This window comes from Lygodium microphyllum, chromosome 9 (assembly GCF_053477565.2).
Source record: "Lygodium microphyllum isolate KBCC chromosome 9, Lygodium_microphyllum_v1.1.10, whole genome shotgun sequence".
NCBI classification, from domain to species: domain Eukaryota; kingdom Viridiplantae; phylum Streptophyta; class Polypodiopsida; order Schizaeales; family Lygodiaceae; genus Lygodium; species Lygodium microphyllum.
The window spans coordinates 36,614,405-36,642,093 of NC_141143.1; the positions used below are offsets into that span (position 1 = coordinate 36,614,405).

Here is a 27,689-nt window from a genome sequence, read left to right on the forward strand (position 1 = left end):
AAAAATTTAGATTATGCTTTTCATGTATGACATAAACCAAAATATAAACATTTACATCTAGCACCTTTGGTTCTTTTTCGTTGATATCGGTACCTCGTTTCATGCTCCTTTTTTGCAAAAGATCCTTCATCTTCTCGCTTGGCTAGTCAACACGTAAAATAAATAGTTATGTAATAAATCATATCTTTAATTATTCACTAAACTATGACGCTATTGTTCTCTCACAAACATATATCAAATACCTTCCTCTTTCTTTGACTTTTTCGAGATGTTTCATTAATTTCATCATTTGGATTAGCCTACATTCAAAACTAAAATTAGTAATCACATTAAAAATATTTATATAGAAAAAGAAGTTACATACCTTATAATTGCTTGAACTATGGATACTTTGTTTTAGAGTTTCTTGACGTTTAGTTGAGTACATTATTTTGTCTAAACCATGTGACAATAACTTTGAAAAGCTGACAGAATTTTCCATATCAAGTGTCTCATCTTCATTTTCAATATCCTACATTTTAAGCATGTAAAGGATAAGATTATACTGTTAAGAACATGCATCATATGGTCAATCTTAAATTTAATATAAAGCAAAGAACCTCATCGAATGTATAACATTGAAATTCTTCAAAGCTCTTTTCTTCCTCCACGAACATATTCATCTATGGGAAATGAAAGTTAATGTATAAGTATCTGTACAAGAGACATTCTCAAAGAAAGTTATTAGATATGAGCTTAAAAGCATTACCTGCAATGATAAATCTGTTTGCTTGTATTGTTGTCCTTCAAAGGAGCTACTTTCTTCAAGAGGCTACATCAACAAAATAAGATCATGTGTATACATCAAATGTCTCCAAAATATATGGAATCAAGTACAAAAATGATAAACATATAAGATTACAAGTTACCTTTTCCAAACCTTGTTCATTTGCAATATCATCCATGCTAGGAATGTATACATCAAGTTGATTAGAATCAATAGTAGCATCATATGGTTCACTCTGCCATCAATAGACACCCCTAAATGAGTAAGGGAGAAAAAGAACCAATCCTACACTTATGATATCAAACTTATAAATCATATCATATTACCATTGAAGATGTTATGTCATTTCATACATTTTGAAGCTTATCTATATCATCCACTCCAAGAGATGCGGATAATTCTCTCCATATATCATAAGATTAATAGTTCAATAACTAAGAATCTACACCTCAAATATTAGGAAAGCCAATTAAAAAAAGTAACAATCAACTTACCTTCTTTAAAATATTTTTTTTCTTCAAATACTTTCTTTCATCTTGCTTGGTACCCTTCCACCAGTCATATATGTCATTATCTCTCCATATGTACTCACATCCAATAAACTTCAATGGTAAAATCTCATGGTGATTCTCTGATATGATTTTCATGATATACTCTTTATCCGCATTTTTATAATGTAGATCATCTGGGTTTAAGGATTCAAACCACCTATGTACTCGATGATAATTTTCGAGCATGACAGTGTGTTGACTTTTAAAGTATTCAGCCAAGAGCTTTTTTCCATAAAGTCTACCCTCTTCTCTAAATTTCAACATCGGTGGCCGATAGATATCATCATATGATGGTATGCGTATCACTCCTATTGATACTCAAGTGATCAAATATCATTAGTTAGTATAACCATTTCAAAAAATGACTCATTATCAACATAAGAAAGCTGGTAATACCTGATTGTTGGCTTGAAGAAGTGTTAAGGCAAGCAATCTCAATGTCTTCCTTTCTTGCATTGTCTCTTGTGTCATCTTTAGTAACTTGTTTACCTATATATACATAGAGTTAACCAAAGCTCATGATAATACAAGGTTATGAAAATTTTCAATAACACAAAAGAAAGTAATTAGATATTTTGTATCAATTTGGGTCACCAAATTTATACAAGTTTTTTATCCTTAAAGTTGATACCTACATCTTGACTTGAAGAAACATTATCGCAAGTAACCTCCTGATCTCCCTTTCTTACATTACCTCTTTTCCCACCTTTTGTTGTTCTTTTATCTATGTTTATATATATGCACACAATTACTCAAAGTTTAAAAATATGAATAACTATGAACATTTTAAGTTAGGCAAAGAGACTAATTAAAGCTAGTTGATCTCAAAATGAATCACCTAATAAAGCAAGATGTAATATATGTACAAATTTTAATTTTCAAAGTTTAGTAGAAATAAAGACATATACCTGTATCGTGATTTGAAGAGACATTAGGGCCAATGACCTCCTTAGCTTTCATTTTTCTATTATCTCTTGTACCATCATTTGTGATTTTGTTACCTTTATGTACACATAATAAACCAAAATTTAGAAACATAAGAGACTTGTATTTTTTAAAAAGAAGTGCTATATCAAACTAAATCACTTAATTTCTTAGCACTTGGATTAGAACACATGAATTAGTAATAAAATTAGGTATAAATTTAGTTATTAGAGTTAGTTACCTTTCACTTCTTCCACAATTGAATCCACAAGCCTAAGTAGTTTGGAATCCTCACTCATCATTTTTTTCAAAAGAGCCATCATCTCTAAATTAGAAGTCGACAAGGCAAACCTACATAGGCATGGTAACAATAAGAAAGTGTTTGCAATGCATGTTAGAAAATGTAAATTACATTAAGCAATACAAAACAAAAGACTTCAATAAACATACCGTCATAATGTTTGAAAATGTAAATTACATTAAGTAATACAAAACAAAAGACTTCAATAAACATACCGTCATAATGTTTGAAAATGTAAATTACATTAAGCAATACAAAACAAAAGACTTCAATAAACATACCGTCATAACATTGTTGCCTCATGCTCATGCGAACGCCACATGGTAGGTACAATCTTTCTTTTATTGTCAATTCAATTGCCTTTGTTTTGAGTACTTGCCATTGCTTTTTCGTGGATACACATAGCCACCAATCCTTCCAATCTTGATCCTCTATTCTCACTTTCCAAATATTTTCTTGCAAGTGTACATTAGTTAGCTAGCCCACTTTTACTTGCTTCATTTCATAGTATACTGCTCTTATAACGGCACATTTGAGGTCATTTGGCTCACATAAAGCATCTAGATGAGACTTCATATAGACAACATCATTTTCCTCTAGCCAAGGAGGAATGCAACCGATGCAACCTATCTTAATCAAACGTGACCTTGGTCTCAAATCTTTTGTCTCATATGCGATGATATTGTTTCCATGTTGAAGTGGAATAAATTTGTGTAACAATGATTGTATTGGTCTAATATAATCCCATGAAAATGGAACAAAACCATTTTGCAAGACACTCATATCTATAGTGGTATCCACAACTAGACTTTCATGGCCACTTTCAACCACAATACATTGTCTGTAGTAATAAGCTCCAAAAAATAGTTTCACTTCACCATTGCATTCAAACGAAAAAAATGATTATATGCATGCTTTCCAATGGCCAACATCTATGTCCACTCTAGAGTCTTCATCGCATCTTACAACCACTTTATCTCCCACTTTATAAACTTCTCCCTTTAGAAAATCCTTTTTATATTCTGTCATTGTTTCCACCTATATGTTGAAGCTATGATGAACATATCTCTTTTCTTCATTAGTTGCATCCCTGCGTCTTAACTTCTTTGCTCCTATGGTTATTCCCTTTGTTAGAGCTACTCTTTTGCATGCACAATCATTAGCCTTTTTTAAAAAACTCCATATTTCTTTTGCTTTCTCCACACATGATACATGCATGAGACCTGATGCATGCCATTTTGGACATTCATCATACCTATTAGAATCCACTAAGTATCCATCAAGTGGTAGTAAAGCTTTGTGGAGTTCTCTTGTCATCCTTTGATACGGCATAAGTCTGTCGTGTTGGTCTTTTGTAATATGCATAAGTATCCATGTAAAGAATCTTTGTCTTTGGTATTTTGCATAAGAAATCTTTATCTTTGTTATTTGTTTTGATATTGACATATACTGAGACCATACGCTCATAAATATAACACCAGAAAGCATCATGACTACCATGTTGAATAATGTCATCCAAGAATTCTCCAAAACCTACATTTAGTAAGGCAAGAAAATATATACGATTAAAGTGAAATATAATTGCTATATAAATGAAGAAACTAAGAAAATAAAAAAAATATTTATACTTGCAACATGTTCCAAAGGAGCCGAGTTTGATCCTAAGAGCTCCTCAGAGCTTACTCTCCATGAACCAAGCAATTCTCTCAAAGTGTCTATATTTTCTCTAGACCAACCATGGTCACAAGTGTAGTTGTAAAAAGCATGAGCAATGTCTATCAGAATCAATCCTAGGTCATAGAATACCTTCAATCTCACACAGTACATAAGGCAAACACCATTGAATCCACTTTTGATTTTCCTCAGCCTTGTAGCTCTCACAATACTTACTAAGATATCTTGGCGAGCGAACATAACCAATAGAGTATGGTGTCACTTTAGTGACACAATGTGTTGTCTCATCAATTTTTACTTTCATCCTGTTATCCACAGTCCTTATTAGAGCACATATATATTTTGAGAACAAATTTAGAGCCAAAATATGCATGCAATCATATACAAGGTCTAGGGATGCCATAGTCAAAGAATTAAGCATTTCATTGGTTGATCTTTTAATTAGTTTATATCGCAACTCGAATCTATTTTGATCATACAAGTAACGTCTTGAGCCCTCACCCTCCAAAGTGGCTATTGCTTTGTCTCTACGACAAAACAATTGACCACCATCTTTGAAAGATCCAATCTTGCACTGAGCTGGATGGTCTCTAGTTACCATCATTAGCATAGCACGTGCAATGAATCTTCGACTAAGAGAATTTTCATGCTCAACAATCTGTGTGACTGGATAATTGAAGTTTACTTCAAATCCATCAATAAATAAACTTTCTAATTCATCTATCAATGGCTGCATGAATATGTGAAAGAGTTTACTAGAGCTTCCAATAACTTTTTTGCAACTGAATGGAATAAATAAAACCGGTATAACTCCAATAAAGGAGCTCTTTCCAACATTGAGAATTTTGATTTCAACAACTCCACAATTCTTTTGGGTTGTCTTTGAAGCTTGGAATCCATCCCAATGTAATAACAAGGCGAAATTGCATGGATCACCCTATTTATCACAAAACACACCACATTTTAGTAACCTATATCAAATTTAATTTATATTAATTAAAAAGATGAGCATGATAATAAAGTGTACCTTACAAATCCTTTTGTACCCATGTATGTGAGTTCGACATGATTTGCAGATAAACTTGTAGGCACTCTCAATATCATCCCATGAATGATCAAGCAATGGTGACCTTTGGGCAGAAGGCCAAGCTGTATAGACTTGTTTGCAATGCATGTTATTACATATCAATGGAAGCTCAAAGTATGATTCAGGATTGCAAAAATCATTTACACTTTTGCATTTTGTACCATCCCAAAACTCATTTATTGTAGAATCACAAAGTGTATTCTCCTGTATTAACCATTTGTTTTTAGTTCTCCACATTTCCAACAATTCATGGCATAGAGTTCTACTTCTACTTAGTAGACGCAATTGTTCTCTAATGGAGACATAGTCAAAAGAGAGCATATCTTTTCTCGGTAGAGAACACTTGGAACACTTTTCACAACATTGTGGACAATCACGCTTTAATTTCTTCCTTCCTCCTTTTTTGGTGTTACATAAGCATTCAATTGTGTCTTCAATGTAGTTATCCTCCTTGCTTGGCTGATAAAGCAATGCTGCATGAATAGAGCTCTCACTTCCTTGGCATACCCTGTAACGTTGGGAGTTAACCATACCTAGCCGTGTGAACATGATACCAAGTTTCTCCCAACAAGTAGGAATATTTATACCATTCAAGTCTCCATCCCATGTGTTAGGCATTTGCACTAGTAGTTTGGCCAAGCTTCGCATATATATATTGTCCATATGTGCTTGGGGGGGATTAGAACTGACCATATCACCAAAAGGAATTTTAAGCATTTTATCTTGAAACTCAATTGAAGCTTGATGCTCATCCCAAAGTGCTTGCAATTGAATTATTCTTTGAATGATTTTGTCAAATAAATATGGTTCAACATCATCCATCTCAAACGCTTCATGTTGTGATTCCACCTCATTATCCTCACTTTCATCTAAATTATCAATCTCATCTAACGGGTCATTATGGACCTCATCTCCCATGTCATTATGCTCTAGTAGAATGATATCTTGTGGTAGTCCTTGAGGGTCATGTAAACCAAGATTAGTAGTGAGACTCTTAAATCTTTTCTCAATTTTCATGTGTCTTGCATATGTTGAGTGAGGAACCATACGTCCACCTTCACAATATGTTTTGCATGTACACCACAAACGCCTGCGTCTAGGCAAAGAGTGAGATGATGATTGATCCATAGGAGGATTATCTTCACTCATAGAAACATCATTGTTACACTACAAGATATAGACCTTATACTGACGTTTAAAGCGACGAAAATACAAACAACAAAATTTTCCCGCGTCGTCGCAAAAAGCGTCATTATTGACGACGCCATAGAATCGTCGCTACATGCGTCACTATCTGCGTCGATAGCGACGCAAATAGTAAAGTTTCGACGCTCATAGCGACGCGAGCAGTAAATTTGCGACGCAAATAGCGACGGTAACAGGGAAAAAAAATTTGTGGTAGGGCAGCAAGCTGCCTTGCCACATATAGCACTGTGTGCTGTATAAGAGCCATACAAAATAGTTTCTGCACTGCTGCATACAAAGCGCTTGCAAACAAAAAGAACGTATACTGAAATCATAAAACTGATACATGAAATAAATACATGATCGCATAAAATGTGATTGGTACAATCATGAAAGGATATCACTAATACATAGAAAATGTCTACATAGATCAGGCGACTAGAAACTAAAGGTGTGTGAGCTCTAAGGATCCAAGGGCGAGCTAGAAATCCTTGTCCCCCGAAAGCTCGTCCCGCCGCAAAGGAGCATCAAACGGACTCTGCAGAAAAAGAAACAACATATCAATCCACCATACAATAATGCACTCAAATATCTCATCGTAACTACGGAAAAGAAAGATGAGTGACTTACAGGGCCGCTGCGTCTATACAATCGGTCGATCAATGCCCTGAGACCATGCCTCTCTGCATATCGAGTCTCAAGGCCTTGCGGATCGCGATTTGTAATGGAGTGCTGCAAAGAAAACAAAATGCTAACTGTTAGAAACACGATTGTCAGTACAAATAATATTTCAAAAAAATAAATAAGCAAAACAAAAGAGAAACTTACAAAGTCCTCCAAATATGTCATGTGGCCGCCACTCCCAAGATGATGCACCGGTCCGACGGCCTCGATTCGTGCCCTCGCCGCCTCTTGCTGCTGACTCCAACATCCTGGCGTATCTGTAGCCTCCTCCCTCAGTCGGCGCCAGTCGTCTGCATCTAACCACTCGCGCTTTGGAGCCCCACTCTTGATTACCTTGCGTGCGTCAGATCATTTATGTGACATGTATGCACGCATGCAATCCATCATCCAGCCCGTAGAGAATCTATCTACTGCGACTGGCACCGGAAACTCCTCGTGCAAGGATGCTACTATGTAGTCCTTGCTCCCCTTCGGTATGTTTCTCCAATGATCCAGGATGTTGTGCCGAAAAACTTGTTGGCACAACTCCCTCATGCGAGCCATCACCCTCCTCCCCTCATCATTCATGATGATGGCTCATGACCTACTATCCACTAGGTATCCATAACCCCTAGGAGTCTGCCTAAGATGGGCCCTCTCCCATCTCTGTCCACGCTCTTGGGCATATCCAGGAGACCCCTGTACATCTGGTGTACTGATGGGGGTACCCTCTCCTGGAGTGCCACTCAAAGGGGTGCCACCAAAAGGAGTGCCACCAAAAGGCGTGCCACCTGCTGACGACTGCGCAAAAGCCGGAGTAACTGGAGTAGACGTCCCCACAGGTGTGACAAATCCTGGAGGTGACGCAACTCCAGTTGAATGATGAGACGGAGACACCACGTCCGTGTCTCCACAACAGCACCCCCTTGATCCTCCTGTAGTCCCTCCCTCTGGCCCAAGTCGTGAGCGTCAAGATCGTCTACTCGAAGCTGAAGCATCTGATCGCACTGAAGCAGATCTAGCAGAGCGCCCTGACGAAGAACAAGACAGCTCCTGGTCTGCCATCTCTCTTGTAGTATTCCGCATAAGAACAATTTGGATAAATGGAAAAATTTTTCCCCCCCTTATCCCTCCAGCGGACTGACGAGCTGGAGCGGGAGGGAAATAGTAGGAGCTATTAAGCTCCTTGTTGGAGCCTTATGGAGGGAGGGGGGACATGCGTGATGATACGCAGGGAGGGAAGATCCCCCTCCCCTCCACTATTTAAACGAGGGGGGGCCACTGGAGATGGGGAGGGGTGAAGCTGTGAGAATTAGAGGACGAAAGGCTGCTGCCGCCTGCTGTAAAGGAAGGAGATGCCTTTGTCATTCTGAGAGAGGGAGGGCGAAGCGTTGTGCGCCAGCTGTCGCCATATGGGAGGAGCCACCACCTACATCCTGAGGCTGCCGCTACCATCGCCATCTAGTCCACGAAGAGCCATCAGGAATTTGTCATCCTCCACACGCCACGTACATTAGTTCAGAAGCTTCCAAGAAGCTTTTTGGAAGCTTCTAAGGGGGGATCTTTAAGCCCCCTTTCTCATTGATATTCCCTTGAAAGTCCTTTAACCCCGGTTTTCGTTAAAAACCCCTTTTCTATTCCCCCCCTTATCCCTCTAGCCGACTGACGAGCTGGAGGGGGAGGGAAATAGTAGGAGCTATTAAGCTCCTTGTTGGAGCCTTATGGAGGGAGGGGGGCCATGCGTGATGACACGCAGGGAGGGAAGATCCCCCTCCCCTCCTCACGAGGGGGGGGCCACTGGAGATGGGGAGGGGTGAAGCCGTGAGAATTAGAGGACGAAAGACTGCTGCCACCTGCTGTGAAGGAAGGAGATGCCATTGTCAGTCTGAGAGAGGGAGGGCGAAGCGTTGTGCGCCAGCTGTCGCCATATAGGAGGAGCCACCGCCTACATCCTGAGGCCGCCAATACCATCACCATCTAGTCCACGAAGAGCCGTCAGGAATTTGTCATCCTCCACACGCCACGTACATTAGTTCAGAAGCTTCCAAGAAGCTTCTTGGAAGCTTCTAAGGGGGGATCTTTAAGCCCCCTTTCTCATTGATATTCCCTTGAAAGTCCTTTAACCCCGGTTTCTGTTAAAAACCCCTTTTCTATTGTTTCCCCTAAGCCCCCTTGTTCTTCCCTCCCCCCCCCCCCAAGTTTAATTCCCCCCTAAACCCCCTTTGTTTCCCCTCCCCTAGGTTTAATCCCTCTAAAGTCCTTTTTTTCCCTCCCCCCCCCCCCCCCCCTCGGTTTTAAACCCCCCTAGGATTTTTAAATTCCCTTTTCCCTTTAAGCCCCTCCCTTAGACTTTGGGAACCTACCCCTGGTTTTAATTCCCCTAAGACCTTTTTCACCCCCTTATAACCCTTTTAACCCTTCTTCAACCCCCCTCATAACTCTCATTTTCCCACAACTCCCTAAGCTTTCTTCCTAATCCCCTGTATCCCCATTATTATTTTCCCCTCCGAACCTAAAAATCCAAACCATCATCATGGCCTTGGATGGTATCCCATAAGGGAAAAATAGCCGTGAGATAAAAGATAGGGAGGGAAGGAAAAGGGAGTGAAAAGGAGTGAAGGAGGAAGAGTTGGAAAAAGACAAAAGAAAGGGAAGGAAGGAGAAGACGATGGAATTCCAGAAGAAAGAGGAAAAGGCTATCTCACATTCGAACTACGATGCCGCCGAAGAAAGTCCAAGGTGTAGCTGCGGGAGGGTCATCCCCCGGTATCCATGTGGATATCTCACCTCAAAGCCAGGTTTTTCTTATTGGCTTTAATTCGGTTTTAAGTCAATCATGCAAAGAAAAATTGTTAAGGATAGGATATATTTGTTCGAGTTATTTGTAACGAAGGAGTTTAGCTTATGAATGACAATGTATAAAACTTAGTTTTCTTCAAATTGCATCAAGCATTATAAATTAGGAGCAAGATTATCCATTTACTATAGTAGTATATTCTAGTTAAATCCTAAGATGTAGAAATCTTATCTTGCACCATTAGCCTTATTCTTTTCACAACGAATCATTGTAAATGGTTAAATTCATGAAGGGTTCTTTCGATGTTCAAATTTAGTAAGTTATCTTGAATATTTGCACATCTTAGCAAGGCAAGTGTTATTAGTTGGCATGAGCTCATCTTTAAGGAAAACAGAAGTTAAATTAAACTGTATTGACTGGGAAGTAAATTGTCACAAGGATAGAAAAACCGTGACGAGACGATTAATATTACCTTCCAAAAGATAACTGAACCAATCTAAACATTGAAACATTCATACCCTAAAAAAACTTGACTACTTTCCTTATTGTAGGGACAATCAAAATCGTAAAGATAAGGAACTAGGGTTTGTCCCTAAGGTTCTTAAAAGAAGAAATCCTAGGCCTGACATACGTCAGCTTAAAGAATCTAAACATATTATTCCATTGCAGGACTTGCACAACAAGTATGAAATCATTTAGTCTTGTGATTGATTCACAAGGAGAAAGGGGTAAAAGAAGGGTAAAAACCCTCATCAAGGATGGCAGATCCCTACGCAGGTTATCTTGCAAAAAGACTTATTTTTGGATATCCTTCTAAATAAGGAGAGTTGTAAACCAGAAACTAGCATATCTAAGGCACTTTAGGGTTAACCAAATTGGGTATGCCCTACATCGGAATGTAAAAGATATTGCCAAGACACCTTGGGAACGAGTGCTATTACACTCAAAAGGAAAGAACACTTCCTTAGCAATTTGCCATACAACTCGGTTGATTAACGGAAATGTTTGTGCTTGCTAGAGATTTTAGAGCTCTGTTTGAATTATGAATTACAAGTTAAATGAGTACCTATACTTCAGATTAAAGGCCTGAAGGGAGAGGCAGCTTCAGTTACCCCCGACTGCCTGCCTGACCCTAACCAAGGGGGTTGTTGACCGCGCCAGGAACGTGGACCGAACCCGCCGCGAGAGGTCTCTCCGTTGAGTTCTACTTGGAGCAGGAGGACGCTTGGGTGCCAGGGGGGGCTCTGGCCATAAATCCCTCGTCTTCCGAGTCTTGCACAAGAGGCTAACGTGACTCGAGATTGGATCTCGAGGCCCGCATACTAGTTGATGGGCGGAAGCTTGGAATAGTGATCCCTGGAGATTACTGGATAGCCTTCGGGAAGATTATGGACAAGCCTACGGGCGGAACTCCTTGTATTTCAAAGATAAAATGATGAAATGTTAAAAGAACTTGCTTGATATTGTTTTTCTATGTCACGTAATAAGATTACATGAAAGAACGAGTGCTTAAAGGGATTAATTAAAGAAGCTGACTGTTATATGTCAAATTAATGTGTTAGATAATTACATAACTAAAACAAACCGAGGAAAGTGCGGAGGATGGGCCATGGATCCGTCCTACGGTTGGGTGGTCCCAGTTAGTCGGGAGCTTTTCTCAAAAATCTCGAAGAACAGCGAAATGATCATCATCATCAAAAAGAATAACGATGACCTAGAGTTACGTCTTACGAACGGAATGGGACTATGCCTTATGGCAGAGAGGTTGAGCTTTGCATCCCTCTCGTTTCCCATTCTCCTTGAACCAAGTGCAGCGTGAATCTGCTTCGGACCTGGCGTTTCTGCGTAAAGTAGTTCGCTCGGGTCTGATGCTAGTTGGCTGTTAGCTAATGACCCAACAGGAAAATCCTAATACCGATCGATCCTAAGTTGGAAACAGCCAGGATACTTCTGCTACATGGCAGATGCGGGAAGACCTAGATCGCAAAACCCGTAACATTGCTTGGGAGTGCGGGGCGGAGTTTTCTAGACATCCTTTCCGATGGACTGCTAAGACGTGTCCTGGATGATACAAATGGACACGTTACATCTCTGAATCTCGCGAGCTGATCTGGAGACATGCGTGCCATCATGTCTTGAAACTCCTCATCGCTCATCCCTCGACTCATCCTGAAAATGTCACCTGCACATATAAAAAATGATGTTAGAATAATCAATTTAAACTATACAAAGCACAGTAATATAAATCATTTTTGAAAAATTCCTCTTAAAATGCATATCTTATGTACCTTTATGGAAGATCTAAACAACGAATTGAGTAATACAATTCTCCAAGAATGAAGTATTCTATGGTCCCATGTTAATCTCTTGACACAACTCTACATACACTGGAAGGTCGATAGACATGTCACCACAAAAGAACGAGTCTGCCTCGTTCTCAAAAAATTCTAGGACTTCTGTATTTCCATCATTGTTAGCCGATGCAGGCTCTAAGCTTGCGGTGGCCTCCACCCCTTGTAATATCAACCCCTCTATTTGCATATTTTCTTCATCTATGCCTGGAACATCGCTATGATCATATACTCTGGCACCTCGAGGAGTTGAAGGTATAACATACCACCATTGAGGTTTTCGGGGGTTTGGATAGAATATTACATGTTCACAAACACTTACAAAGCGAGTTCAAACCATTGTGACATACACCATGTCGTATTACAATTAGCAAGCAAATGACTATTTGCACCTGTTCACAATGGGTCGGCAACACAAAGGTGTCGCGCAAATCCGTCCATTTTTTTTCGGAATCTATTTCGAGAAATCCAGATGGACCTCATCGAACTGTTGCTCCAGCTCCTCCAAGTACCACTTTGAACCACTGCACATCGAATAGTATCATGGAGAAGCTACACTAATCCACCCGAAAATGCCGTCCGCGCGACCACGCTGCACTATATATTTTGTACTATACATTGAAACACTCAAATTAGATGTAGCAAGCAAATTTAGATACGACACATTCTAAACCCCTCATTACCTTTGGACTACATCCCCTCGAGAACTCCCACTCCTCCATTGAGACCTCTGTCCCTTTGCTGGATGATGCGGTCAAGGCTCCATGCAACCATTGTGTTGACATAAACCGTGGCATCTCCTCCATGCCTTCGGGATATCGAATCGGTCGGTGATGCATACTGCGTCGGAATCCGCTGATATTCATTGAACTCCATCCGTGGACATATTCTCCACATGCCACGTTGTCAAGCTTGCCATGGCAGACGTGCGAAACATGTGGTTTATGCAGGGGATGAGCGGAAAGTGTCTGAGAACTTTTTGAGGGATGGTTTGCCCTTGCAAGTCTTGTCGATACCTATGAGCACCACACTTTGGACATGTCTCCATAGTCTCGTATTCATCTCGAAACAATATGCAGTCATTGATACATGCATGGATGCTATTGTAGTCCATGCCAAGTTTTCGTAAAACATGTCGTGCATCATCACGAGACTCAGGCATTGTATTTGCAGGTGGTAATATATGATATTTCAATAACCTGAAAAAAATCATAAAACACCTTGAAAAAGCACAAATGTTTGCAATAATACTGTTTAAAAAAAATCAATGAAGCATATGTGCAAGGTACCTGAATAACTCAGTCACACTCGTATTGCTCCAACCGTATTTTGCTTGCACACCTAAGAGTGCAAGCAATGTCTTCAACTAAGATACTCGGCACCCATCATATAATGGTATGGATGCTTCCTCTCTAAGCGGGTCAGATGTCTCAACACCCATGGGAATCAATGCATCGATCATTGCCTCCATCTCAGGCTCCAAGATTGTAGGTAGGTCAGGAAGGTTGTCTGTCTCCTCTGGCATTGACAGTATAGATGGGCCTTGCGAGTGGTCGATTGGCTCCTGCAATCCATCCATCGCACATCCACGAACTCTTCCAATTGGCCGCAAAGGGTGCACTCCCCCTTGGGTCGATACATCACCAACCTGGATAGAAAATTTGCCAACAAGACCCAATCTTATTGTGTATGGTTTTCAATTATCTTGAGAGTACAATGCATGATTAATATTAACTTCAAATTACCGTTTGCTGAAAATCCGCAATCGCCTGATCAATGATCTCAGATTGAAACTCGCCAAATCGTCATATGTGTTCTATAGACAATCGGCATTTTCGTCTAATTGCCAACTTGCATTGAGAGCAAGGACATGGGACACGCTGATTAAGATACGTCTCGTAGTCTTGAATAATAAGACCTTCGTTTTCCATCTTATCTACATTACAGCAAACGAGGCTTAAATGGATAGCTTTATAGAGATGTACGTCAAGTTGCAAGTTGACCATAAATCTTGCATTGTATATAGTAGTTGAGAGATTTTCCGATATTATATCTCGGCCTTGTATCATGCTCAAGGATTTGTTTCTCCTGGTAGATAATTATTTGTTATATCTCGGCTTTGAGTATAAGTAATCCATTTTGAGCATTATTGAGGATCTCTTAGTCTAATAATAAATTAGTCTCAACAAAAAGCATCTTAGAAATGTGGTTTTTTTGTCCTAGGATCGCGTATTAAAATTAATGCGCGCCATCTATGAAATTTAATAACTATAGTAATAAAATTTATTTCAATCAATTCTACTCATAGTCATAAGACCTGAGAGAAAATATCCTATACTCAATTTAAGGGTTTCTTCTTCTATAACAATACTTTTGGGTTCATTTTGATGAAGTACCGTAATGACCATTAGCTAGGGTATCATTTTCTTTTAGTCCTTCCGTTGACTAGTTGGCATGATTTCTAATTTGTTATGCCTATAAAGTTAATACAAAAACAATGAATTATGCATATCACAATTAGATCCCCTACTTGGACATTATGAAGGAATTGAACATTTTTAAGCCATCTTAAAGAGTCACCAATGTACGTGGCCCATGGCAAAGCACATTGCATACCATTATCGATAAGTCTATTATCTTAAATTTCCTTCCCCTCCCTCTCCCTCTCTTTCTCTCCCTCTCTCTCCCTCTCCCTCTCTTTCTCTCTTTCTCTCTCATTTCCTCTCCTAAACAAGCAAAAAAGAAAGTGATTCAAACAACCAAACCCGTCGTGAGAGAGAGAATGCACTCTCTCTCTCTCACCCTCTCCCTCTCCCTCTCGTTCTCTTTCTCTCCCTCTCTCATTTCCTTCCCCTCCCTCTCCCTCTCCCTCTCTTTCTCTTTCTCTCCCTCTCCCTCTCTATCTCTCTTTCTCTCTCATTTCCTAAACAAGAAAAAAATAAAGTGATTTAAACATCCTCCAAGCAAAAGGGAGAGGGAGAGAGACAATGCACTCTCCCTCTCTTTCTCTTTCTCTCCCTCTCTCATTTCCTTCCCCTCCCTCCCTCTCCCTCTCTTTCTCTCTCATTTCCTCTCCTAAACAAGCAAAAAATAAAGTGATTTAAACATTAAACAAGCAAAAGGGAGAGGGAGAGAGAGAATGCACTCTCCCTCCTTCTCCCTCTCTTTCTCTTTCTCTTTCTCTCCCTCTCTCATTTCCTCCCCCTCCCTCTCCCTCTCCCTCTCCCTCTCCCTCTCTTTCTCTTTCTCTTTCTATCCCTCTCCCTCTCCCTCTCCCTCTCTTTCTCTCTTACTCTCTCGTTTCCTCTCCTAAACAAGCAAAAAAAAGAAAGTAATTTAAACATTAAACAAGCAAAAGGGAGAGGGAGAGAGAGAGAGAATGCACTCTCCCTCTCTCATTTCCTTCCCCTCCCTCTCCCTCTCCCTCTCTTTCTCTTTCTCTCCCTCTCTATCTCTCTTTTCTCTCTCATTTCCTAAGCAAGCAAAAAAATAAAGTGATTTAAACATTAAACAAACAAAAGGGAGAGGGAGAGAGACAATGCACTCTCCCTCTCTTTTTCTTTCTCTCCCTCTCTCATTTCCTTCCCCTCCCTCTCCCTCTCCCTCTCTTTCTCTCTCATTTCCTCTCCTAAACAAGCAAAAAAGAAAGTGATTTAAACATTAAACAAGCAAAAGGGAGAGGGAGAGAGAGAATGCACTCTCCCTCCCTCTCCCTCTCTTTCTCTTTCTCTCCCTCTCTCATTTCCTCCCCCTCCCTCTCCCTCTCCCTCTCCCTCTCCCTCTCCCTCTCTTTCTCTCTTACTCTCTCATTTCCTCTCCTAAACAAGCAAAAAAGAAAGTGATTTAAACATTAAACAAGCAAAAGGGAGAGGGAGAGAGAGAATGCACTCTCCCTCTCTTTCTCTCCCTCTCCCTCTCCCTCTCCCTCTCCCTCTTTCTCTCCCTCTCTGTCTCTTTCTCTTTCATTTCCTCTCCTAAACAAGCAAAAGAGAGTGATTTAAACCTTGAACAAGCAAAAGAAAGAGAGAGGGAGACTCACCAATGAGATATGGCGAGCATGGGGCCGCTTCTCTTTGTGATGAACACTCCTCCTCTCCTTCGCGAACAACGGCAGTGGCGGCGGCGGCGGCGGCGACGGAAAGTCTTCTTCCTCTTCTTCTCTCACGATGGTCGCTCTCTCCCTCGCTCTCACTCTCAAAACTCGAAGCAAAAGAAATGAAAACCGCGCTCGGGTTTCGGCCGCGTTGACGCTATTAGCGACGCCAATAGCGACGCCGCCATCGGCCCAAATCCTTGTAGTGTTAGTAGAATTTTGACCTTCTTGATGAGCCAGAATTTATGAATGTATTATCCCATTCATATCCTTGCGACTGTGTGCATAGTTAGTTTGTCTAGTAACATTCCGATAACCAAGGGTTGAATGCCTACACTTATAATTGCACTAACATCTCCTTAAATTATTCATTATGGATTCTTGAAACATAGATATAAATAAAAAATAATCAATCTATATATTAAATTTACATATCAAAGGTTATACATCAAACGGGAAAAAAAAAGCATTACTCAAAGGGAAGTAGACTTTTATCTATGGTGGAAATAAATTATATTCAAGAACCATAAGCATAGTCAAGGAGATTTAATTAGCTGCAAAGAGTAGAAAGTGTATGAACTTAAAGCCTTGTGAAAATACACTTTAGGTAACAATCACACTCCCTTATAGAATACCTTTGTATCAAAATCTTCCAAAGATGCATAAGACTTAGTTTAGCAAAAACATGTGTCTATTATTTCTAAGGGTAGAGCAGGGATACAATAGTGCTATATGGTTTATAAGCATATTCATAGGGTGAAAGAAAAGTATGTTTACTTGATATTGTTATCTCAAAGTTCTATATTTATTATGGACACATACATAAACTAGATCTTCCAGTAAAGTATAGCTAGATGTACGTTATGAAGTGGTGCAAAGGTGTCATTTGGTTCATGTGAACTGAAGGGGAATTTAGGCTAACAATGAGTCTACAAACATGAATAGGCTATAGAGAGAGAGATTACGAAACCCTAATTGGAAAGGAAGATCGGGCCAGACTGGGCCAAAAAGACCCATCACATCACTTATTATTTCCCTAGTATGGTTAAACATCTCCTCGAACAAGTGATACTTGGAGCTTACTATAATAAACTTATGCTTGAGAAAACCTAGCATAAAAAGCAAACAAGAGATAACAAAACCCAGCTTGGATAGGAATATCGTGTCCCTAGGGCTAATAAGGCCCATCACAACAGTTATCATTTCCCAAGCATGGTTGGACATCTCCTCAAAACAAGCAAAGGAGAGATTACAAAACCCTGCTAGGATAGGAAGATCGTGTCCCTAGGGCTATAAATAAGGCCTATCACAGCAATTATCCTTTCCCAAGCATGGTTAAGCATCTCCTCAAACAAGCAAAGGAGAGATTATAAAACCCTACTTGGATAAAAATATCGTGTCTCTAGGGCTAATACGGCCCATCACAACAATTATCATTTCCCAAGCATAGTTAAACATCTCGTCAAACAAGTGATACCTATTTTAGTGTTATTTTTGTAGCCTAAGTCATGAAAGTATAAGTTCTTATATTTTAGTGTAAAAAGTAAATCACAACCTTTCAAGTGAACAGTGTCACCTATAAGGACACTCTGGGAAATACATGGCAATCCTACCTAGAATACCTATTCTTGCAAAGTATGCCTTGTGAAAATACACTTTAGGTAACAACCACACTCCCTTATAGAATACCTTTGCATCAAAATCTTCCAAAGATGCATAAGACTTGGTTTAGCAAAAACATAAATAAGATACCTTTACTGTGACGGGGTTGGGGGGCGCTGTGACGGGGCTAGGCGCTCACCACGAGCGGTCCATCAATTGGCTCGAATTCCATGGTAGTGACCTTGGAAACCTCTATGGCACCAGCAAGGTTGTCCACCTCCTCGATGGCAGCCTTGCGTTCTATGAACCATAGACCAACCGCTTCTGGCGCAACAGTACCAACTGGATATGGACGGACTCCAACAGGAGTGATGGCCTCACCAACACGCGCTCTGCATGTACATGCGGTTGTCCCCCTTCAGGAAGATGTAGCGCGGCAGGGATACGGGGTACTCCCAACACAACACTACCACTCCGAGGACTAGAGGAGGATGATAGCAACAAATGAGTAAATGAATACATAAGAAAGGAGAGATTGTTTTTCCAATGTCTCTCTAGTGGACTTAAATGGATAAGTTGGCATCATCTAGAGAATTCCAATAATCCAAGAAATGTGCATCTTCAACGCCAGCAGCACCACAGATTCCACAGACATTGCCATGCTGTAGCATCATATATGTGAAGTCGCAAGATCTTTAGCAGCTTGGAACAACAGTGCGCAGCCAGTGGGAATCCAGCATTATGAACCATCTGGAAGGAATTCAAACGTGTTGCGAATACGCTTACCTCGACTTCGTCCTGAAAATGGACGGATTAGACGCGGGAGTGGTGACTCTCAGCACGCTCTTATAACAACGCTCGCAATCGGCCAGCGCTATTAGGATTAGCCATGGGTAGAGAATTCCATCGCAAGTCGGGCCAACAGATCCAGCGTTGCTCCGCATGGTTTGCAACCTCCGTGTTGAAAAGGAAAATGGTGAAGCTATACAACTACATGAGTTCCATTATTGATTTTGGTAGATTAGGTGCTAGCACGGATGTTGCGGACTGAGCAAGAAGATGTCTTGACCTGGAAAGAACAATGGGCCAATTTGCATTGAAAGCACTATCGATAAGAGCATGAATCAAAGGATAGAATAATCATGAAGTACCAAACACAGAACAGACCGTGAAGGTGCTTCGATGCTCAAGACATCAGCCCCAGCGTCAACTACACGGACGGTTTGGGTGTAGCGATGTCAGGCACAAGATTCGATGTGTAGAAGTAGGGCTGTTGACAGGTCGCATGTGATGAAGTCGAAGGCAATGTTGAAGATATGGGTCACGGCGCAGAAGCGATGTAGAGCCCCGCAAGCGTCGCTCACCTCAACCTCGCTCCACTGGTTCGGGCTCTGTTCCAAGGTAGCGATTGAGGTAGATCCCGTCTACTGCAGAGTGAAAGGCCAGCTTGCACAGGGGCGCTCGGTCTCGGCCTCCAGCTCCCTCCTCTAGACTAAGGGCATCCATTGGCTGGAATTAGAGGGTAGGTAGGGAATTAGGGGGTAGGGAATTAATTTGTCTAGAATAAGAAGTTTTAGGGGAACTATGGCTTAATCAATTGGAAAACTCTAGATTAAGAATTGTTGTAGGCAACAATAGCAAGCATAGGTAAATGTAAAATTTTCGCATGATTTCATTAAATAAAGAGTGCATTACTCAGACATCTATACACTTAAAAATGTAGAAATCTGAACTAAACTAAGCACTCTTAATAAGAAAATTCATGGCTTAAAATCTTAGTTTCTTATCTAAAGACAACACATGTCTTCTTCTAGAAATAGTTTAGTGTCAAACCATGATAGCAAACATCATAATACAACGAACAAATATGCACACTTCTTAAAGTTTCTAAGGCAAGAACAAAGCATGCACCTTCATGGTTTTGGAGCTAGCATTGATTATGTGACTAGAGTCGAGGTCTAAAAGAGGGCAAATTGTAGGAGCTTAAGGGGCCACCAATATGGTGTTCAATCCCATTGTTAGGATGACATACGTGCAACGTCTTGAGACAAATAGAAAACATTAGTACAAGAAAAGAGTGGTAAATTTAAAACTATGTAAAGAAGAGGCATGGTTTTGGGATTCCTTTTCAAAATCAATGCAAGCACAATACGTATGTATGACAATCATGCATGTAGATTTACTTTTCAAAATGTTTGCATACCACAATTTCTTGATGACTAAAAAACATTAATTTATAAAAAATGTGATAGCTATAAGGATGCCAAAATTACAAATTCATGAACAAGAGGCATGCTTTCACGATTGGTTGTCAAAATCAATGCAAGAATGAGACATCATGTATGAGAAGCAAGTGTATAGATTTAATCTTAAAAATATTTGCATGCTAAAATATAGTAGATACATAAGAGGAATAATTTTATCATAGTGACACAATCTCACAGTAGTGCACATGTATTTAAGAAGATTTGGCATTGCACCACAAAATGTATATACAAGTGCTCGAAAGCATCAAAACCTTTTGCACTAAAAAATGCACTATGAGGTAAAACTATCCATTCTACTACATGTCTCTCTAAATAGGTACATTGATCCTTCTTTGCTCCAAAAGCTTGAAGCAACTCAACCTTTTTCAATGCAGTGTGATGAATGAAAACATGTGACATGGGGTCCAATCTTATAAACATTTAAGGACACATAGTACATATGCTTACATGGAATGGAAACTTGATACTTTCTCTCTCTTCTAAAAATTAATGCAGATGCAATGAGTAAACTCTGATACATAGTAATTAATGCCTAGAGGAAACAAGCTTTGCTTCCTTGTGCACTAACATAGAACAAATGTCACTTATTTCTCAACATAACGGCCAAACACTTGATATTCACATCAAGAATCTTGCCCTTTTGAATATGTTTTTGAAATTCCATGATCAACCTTTATCTCCATTTAACTAGTTTAATGTTTTGATATTTCAATTAATATCTACTAGCAACACTTGCAAACATAGATACACATGGAGAGTGGCTACAAATAGGGCTAGCATTTTGCAAGACATTCATTATTTTGAAGTTTTGGTCCCACAATATCATACTTATAAACCATCGATGATTGCATATTTGAGATGTTGCAAAACCAAGTGAGCCCTCACTTGTTTATGGTCGTAGAGGCGTACGAGTCTCGATCCAATTCATGAAGCACATTTGGCTTGGTTTCTTTTATTTCGCCCCAGGTCCACGAATGGTGACCCGATTTCTTTAGGCTCCCTTCAAGCTCAAGAGCTAACATTTTTACATTCTCTCATGTCAAGAATTTTGAGAGAACGTGGGGATTCCCTTTGGTGTCATTGAATTGAGGTGCATCACGCTTAAGCAAGAGGTAACTTGCATAAGTCTACATGAAAGCATACCAATTTTGATTCCGATTGACCTCTCCTATGGTATTACTGTTGCAAAGAGGACGATGATGTATTGCATGTATACATGCAAGAAATTTAGATAGCCATCACTCAAAAATTTATTTCACCGTGCTATTGGTTATGGGAGACTTTTGTGGATCAACAATACTTGGACACATTTGGAAAGCATATTTCTAGACAATAGGGATAATAGACGCATCACATATATTTCTTCCTATTCCATCATTTATGCTACTATAGATTGGGATGAGGATTCTCTATATGGTTGGTATGATACTTCAAACACCTACTCCAGGGCTAGTCCATATCCCAATGTCATCCAACTTATAGGAATGATTATGCCTTGGATTATGTAGGGCATGATACGGACTACAATATGATGCTTGTGCATTATACTTGGACCATGTTGGTCATTATCAAGAGACCACGGATCATTCGCATGCCACCTCCTCAATAGGATGTCAATGCCCTCTAGGAAATACATGCACAAATTTTAGGTAGCTAACACTCATATTTTATTTCAGTGCATAATTGCATTTGGGAGCCATTAGTAGATTGGCTAGTACTTCGATGCTCTTAGGAATTGTATTCTTCAATGAATAATAATAGAGCCTCATGGCAATTCTAGCATAACTAAATACAACAAAAACATTAATACTCTTTAAGGATGAAATTCAATGTTTCTTTTGTTCTAATCCAACACATTTTACTAACCTAAATGCTAATTCATGTAGTTTCATTTGAGAATAAAACCCCCAATGCATGTAGTGTGATATGAACATAATGTGGTTGGATGCATCTACATCATCAATACTTTCTCATTTCTCATCCTCTTGCTTGATGATTTGCTTCCATTGTTTGTTCTTGTTCTCTCCTGCTTGATTGTCTTTCTTCAACATCAGAATCTCTAAAAACTTACATGTCCTCAATGTGCAAGTGTGTCCGACACTAGCATGTGCCATCACTTTTCATTACACACCTTGTAGTCTTTTCACTCTCACATGGTATACACCTTTCAAGCACGTCACATGATATTGGAAGATAATTTCAAAAACACATCACGGAAGGTTGTTATACATTACAAGATTGGTATGCATACACACAAAAAAAAACACACACACACACAAGGCATTTCATTGCAATACTGTAAAAAACAATCTAATAGTAACTAAAAAGGTTGTGTTTTTTGGTATTTTGCGACTTTTACTTCATTTTTGCTAGGTTTATTTGGGAATATGTGTTGTACAGATATAATACAACAAAATCTTTGCTTATGTATGTTAAATCAAACCACCTAGTACATTATTCCATTATAGACCCATATAGAGAGAGAGAGAGAGAGCACAGAGTTGTTACCCTTAAGACTTAATTTTTGCTAGGTTTATTTGGGAATATATATTGTACAAATATATAATACAACAAAATCTTTGTTCGTGTATGTTAAGTCAAGCCACCTAGGACATTATTCTATTATAGCCCCATACATATATATATATATATATATATATATATATGTATGTATGTATGTATGTATGTATGTATGTATGTATGTATGTATGTATATACATACATACATACATAGAGAGAGAGAGAGAGAACGTGCACAAAGTTGTTACCCTTAGAAGTTAATGTTAATTTTATAAATACAACTATAATACATTTAAATTCTCATGATTAATTTTATTTTACCAAGCCTTTCTTGTATACCAATCATAGCTACCCATGTGGTCTAGGAATGGGGCCTGAATGAAAGTTAAACATAGAAATAAAATAAATAAAATACTAAATATTAGTAAAGTAAAAATAAGATTGATCTAGTCACCTTAGTCGAGTATGTGGGCTAGGTGTGGGGCCAGCAAGTTTGGCTAGATGTTGTATACCCAAAGCTAGAAATTTTAGTGTTGTATAAGTTGCAGCGAAGGCACATTCACTTTCTTCAAGCTCGAGTACTAGCACAAGAGGCACATGCTATGGTTGCACAATAATCTCTTTATCACTTGGCATTTCTAAAAAAGACATATGTTGTAAATGTTATTATAAGAAAATAATCTTGAATGCTTGCATGGGAATGGAGGGGATAATGGTTGGCATGGAGCATTGTGGAATTGTAATATCTTGTGTTTTGTCCACGCATGTGTCTCTTTGGGTGTGAAGGGGGGGACTCATGGATGAAATTTAAAAAAATGTAGAATAATCTTTACAAAATCCTTTCCTTTCTCTCGTCAACTAGAGCCGCCTCAAATTGCAATTGAAATATATGTTCCTCGTCGTTTTCATTTTTCTTATCCTCATCACCACCATGATAGTCATCATCACCTTTGTCCTTACCTTCTCGAAACCATAATTATCAACTTGAATTGAGAAATAGAGAATTGTGATAAACATCATCTTTATCTTATCCTCATTGTACCTTTAATTCCCTATTACATAAAAGTAGGGCAACTGCAACAATGACTGTAGTTTATGGAGCAGCGTTGGAAAACTCCACCATGCTACAACCCTTCATCAACGTTGTCGATCTCCTCTACCACCGTTACCCTGCTCAATAACACATACCCATCCATCCAAATCTGTAGACCCCTCTATAACCACTCCTCTCTCGATAGCTTTTGGCTCAGCTTTTATTATTGCAATTAGTCTAACAGCCTGACTTGCTCAGGTCACAGTAGCAGACTGATATCTATTCATGGTGTCATCCTTCTTTGTGGACATTGTAATTAGAAATGCTACTTGGTATTATATGTAAACTTAGCTTTTTAGCAACATAGTCGAGTTTAAAGAAGCAAAGATAAAGCTACAAGAGTGGCAATGAGTTTGAAGAAAACTATCATTATTTGGAGGAGGAGTTACCTTGTATTCATGGAAGAGTGGACCACTTAGAGAGCATCCAAATTTGAAATGCAAGAACAGGCACGTGAGAGACCAGAGAAGACAACCCTTGAGACTCAAGCCTAGAAGAGAGAATCAACTTCAAGCCTTAACATCTACAGTCCATAACATTTATTTTGAGAGCATGTTAGACCATTAATCTTTTACTACAAGAGTCAAATAATTTTGATCTTTTATCATAAAAATGTTAAAATATGTGTTCTTCTATCATACATAAGATTGGAATGATTTTAATGTACTCATTATAATAAGGGTGATATTGAAGCTCTATAATGCCTATGATGGTTCATCTTGCCTTGTTTGGTAACTTATTGAAAGTGGAAACGTTTACATTACTCCATACGATGACAAAGTACATGTGAGAGTTTTGTTTTGTTGTGATGGAATATGGTACACCTTTTTTTCAAATTATAAAGGTCAATGCTAAGGTATGAACTAGTTGGCTTAGTGAGTTGTTGCCATGTCCATTTTTTTTTTTGGTTCAACTCTTAAAAAAGACCTCCTTTCTATTTGGTTGTTAATTTTAATAGAAGAAAGCAGTGTACTTTATATTTTATTAATGGTTGTTTGAATATGCAGACACCATGATTGACCGTGGCCGTAGAGCGAGGCTGGTCACCATAAAGGCTATGCCGCGAGCTACTGGATTATCACTTGATGATCTGTGAGAGACCATGGCAGAGTATGAGGAGTTTTCGGACGGAGCACTAGACACTACCATCCTGATATTGGGCAAGTCATTACAGCCTAAGTGGCCTGGAGAGGGTACCTCCACTCAACCACCTCTAGGAGCAGGCACTTCTTCAACTAGAGATATCGCTAGAGCCCATCAGTAAGCATCTCAAATGATAAAATAGAAAGTATCTCAAATAATAAAATAGTAATCTAAAAATCATAACATCTCTTTGATGTCTCTGTAAACATTACAACTCCTATACCTTTACCGGGATCGTTGAGCCAACCCATGCCATAGGGTAGTGGTCGTTCGAGACCCAGAGGTATATCATTTATGATGACAATGCATAAAGTGAAGTGTGTTTTTCAATAATTAAGAATTCATTATGTTTTATTTTTCTATTGCATGCAGGCATTGTCAAGAGAGCAACACCGCACCTGATTGCTTGATAAGGACGGAGCTCAGCAGTCTTAGCCATCGCCATCCATTGTTGGAGTACTGCTATGCCCTTGTACCAGCAATCTAGGTATTACTTGTTATATTATGCCCGATTGTGCCATTGACTACTCAGGAGCGGGTATCGCCTTTCGACGTCAAATGGGAGACGTGTGCTTCTCCTATATGCCATGTGTTCACATTCTATGGGGGTGAGTATTAATTAACATAAAAATGACAAATAGTGTTTGTTTTCAACTTCTAACCGGCCTTAGTTCTCAATGCAAAGATCAGTGCGAGGATGACAAGAAATATGTCATCAAGGTGTTGGAGATTGAGTATGGGATAGGATGGAGCCATAAGTGACTCATTGGGGTGATGTGCGGGCTTATGAGCCATCGATGTGACCATGCACTGTAAGAAGCTTTGATATGAATGTGTGTGCATAATGGTCATTAGCAATGGTTTCTTATTCATTACCTTGATTTCTTGTTCATTTCCTGGAATTCTAAGCTAAATGTATGCTAGATAGGTTTGGATAATTCAGACGGGTTAGGAAATAGTTCCCATAGCACCTACAGCCATAGCAACTAGGGATGGGGGACAGGGACCGGGATGGGGGGGATGCAAGACCAAGATGGGATTCTAAAAATTATATATTTTCTAGATATAATTAAGAAATCTATAATGAAATTAAACAAACATTATACTCCAACTAAAAGTCTTCTTAAAATGTCACATGAAAGAGTAAAATTTAAATTTCAAAGCAATTCATCAATCATGAAACTTCAAAGTTGAAACTGAAACATTGAACAATGAATACTCAAATTGAAGAGTAGAAGTGTATTGCACTAAAATCTGAAGACTGAAAATCTGAAACTCTCTATTACATTGGTGATAGGTCACTAAAGTCTGAAACAGTGAAACTTTGTGCTGCAATAACCACAATTGACTGGCCCAAAAACAAGTTAATTCAGCCTACAGACAATAAACACAGATTGTTGTAGCCAAAACACATATCAGTAAGGGTGAGAAACATGTCCCTATCTTGAAATAGGCCTAAAAACTGAAAAACAAAAATAGCAAACTACAAAATACTAATGAAAGATGTAGCGAATATGCCAAAAACTATCAAAATATTGTTGCCCATGTTGTAGATCAATCGCATCAGTCATAATCAGGTCAGATCAGCACTAGAAGATTAAAAACTGACTTGAAAGAAGAGAAAATAGTAGCAAAAAATCTAATCCAGAAATGTGAAACAATGTTAGAACCTAAAACGTGATACCATGTCAAAAGTGCATGCAACGATGGAAGCATGGAAAACTGCTATAATAGACTACTGAACACAAGGAAGAGAGAAAAGAGAAACACTACAAGAGAAAGAACAACACTGCACAAAGAACTCAGAAGAAATGAGATGCTCCAAAAATGGAATCCATATACCAAGACATGAGACAATACATAAGCAAGGTGAGTCACTGGCTATGGAGGCACTAGCACCTGCTCCCTCTCTCCAAGAACTATCAAGTGATGAATGAATGATGGTGAGGAGGGAGCCTATGAATATATAGGCCAAATAAATGCCATAAAAATAGATGGTCGGCCATCATTAAATGTTGGCAAACTCGTTGCATAAAATGCTAGATCGCAATATATGATGGCAAATAAAATTTCTAAAATACCTATGGTGCCCAGCCTACTATACCACATGCTCAGACTCAGTCATAAACTGACTAATCTACTAACAGTGTTTGCCATCTACATCTTCACAGATTGCATGGTATGACACGCAACCACCTAATTGGAGAGTTTACATGAAATATACAAGTCAGGACCCAAGGTTGAATGTTCATGGTTGTAGGCTCTATTCACATTTTAAGTCAAAGGTGCTTAACTTATACCATCACGCGCGGTTCTTTTTTAGGCTAAATTGGTGTTTTCAAAAAACGTGTTTTGAATTAATGTTGTAGTATATACTTCCTTGTCAATAAGATAGTCTTTAAAGTGCATTACAAGTGTGAAGAAGTTCTTGATAGGATGTATAGATGAAGTCTGGTTGTACCTTCATGTTAAAAGGCACATTTAAATAAGTTTTTAAATGATACATACCTTCTTTTGGGTTTGTCACAAGAAACAGGTGTGGACTTGATTATAGTAGCAATAGTTGGTCTACACTTATAACTAGATATTGAGATTTCGGTACTTGAGTTTATGTTGAATGAAACGATACACAAAATTTTTTGCTGCTTTAAGGGCACACACTTGTTGGAACT

General features: G+C 39.1%; 1 protein-coding gene and 1 long non-coding RNA gene across 2 annotated transcripts; both read right to left on the reverse strand.

Annotated features, from left to right (window-relative positions):
- Nucleotides 1-221: 221 nt before the first annotated feature.
- Nucleotides 222-16,384, reverse strand: LOC148030955 (uncharacterized). Its single transcript, XM_087685517.1, has 11 exons — nucleotides 16,339-16,384; nucleotides 2,483-2,592; nucleotides 2,226-2,318; nucleotides 1,714-1,806; nucleotides 1,292-1,625; nucleotides 1,120-1,168; nucleotides 909-1,001; nucleotides 749-811; nucleotides 600-662; nucleotides 365-511; nucleotides 222-299 (listed from the first exon to the last, which is right to left on the reverse strand). Exons 1-11 carry the CDS (start codon nucleotides 16,356-16,358, stop codon nucleotides 222-224), a joined length of 1,143 nt encoding a protein of 380 aa, XP_087541643.1. The 5' UTR covers nucleotides 16,359-16,384.
- A 1,513-nt stretch (nucleotides 16,385-17,897) lies between these two features.
- On the reverse strand, nucleotides 17,898-19,460 carry LOC148030956 (uncharacterized). The gene is made up of 3 exons (XR_015691967.1): nucleotides 19,162-19,460; nucleotides 18,781-19,063; nucleotides 17,898-18,656 (listed from the first exon to the last, which is right to left on the reverse strand). It is a non-coding gene; the product is annotated as an uncharacterized LOC148030956 (long non-coding RNA).
- Between the last annotated feature and the right edge of the window lie 8,229 nt (nucleotides 19,461-27,689).

What these genes read in the sequence shown, in the direction of transcription:
- LOC148030955 (XM_087685517.1), bottom strand. Translation starts at nt 16,358, where the DNA reads ATGCTCGCCATATCTCATTG. An exon ending in TTCTTCAAGCCAACAATCAG is followed by an intron (nt 1,626 to 1,713) that starts GTATTACCAGCT and finishes GAGTATCAATAG; the next exon opens with GAGTGATACGCATACCATCA. An exon ending in ATATAGATAAGCTTCAAAAT is followed by an intron (nt 1,002 to 1,119) that starts GTATGAAATGAC and finishes TATTGATGGCAG; the next exon opens with AGTGAACCATATGATGCTAC.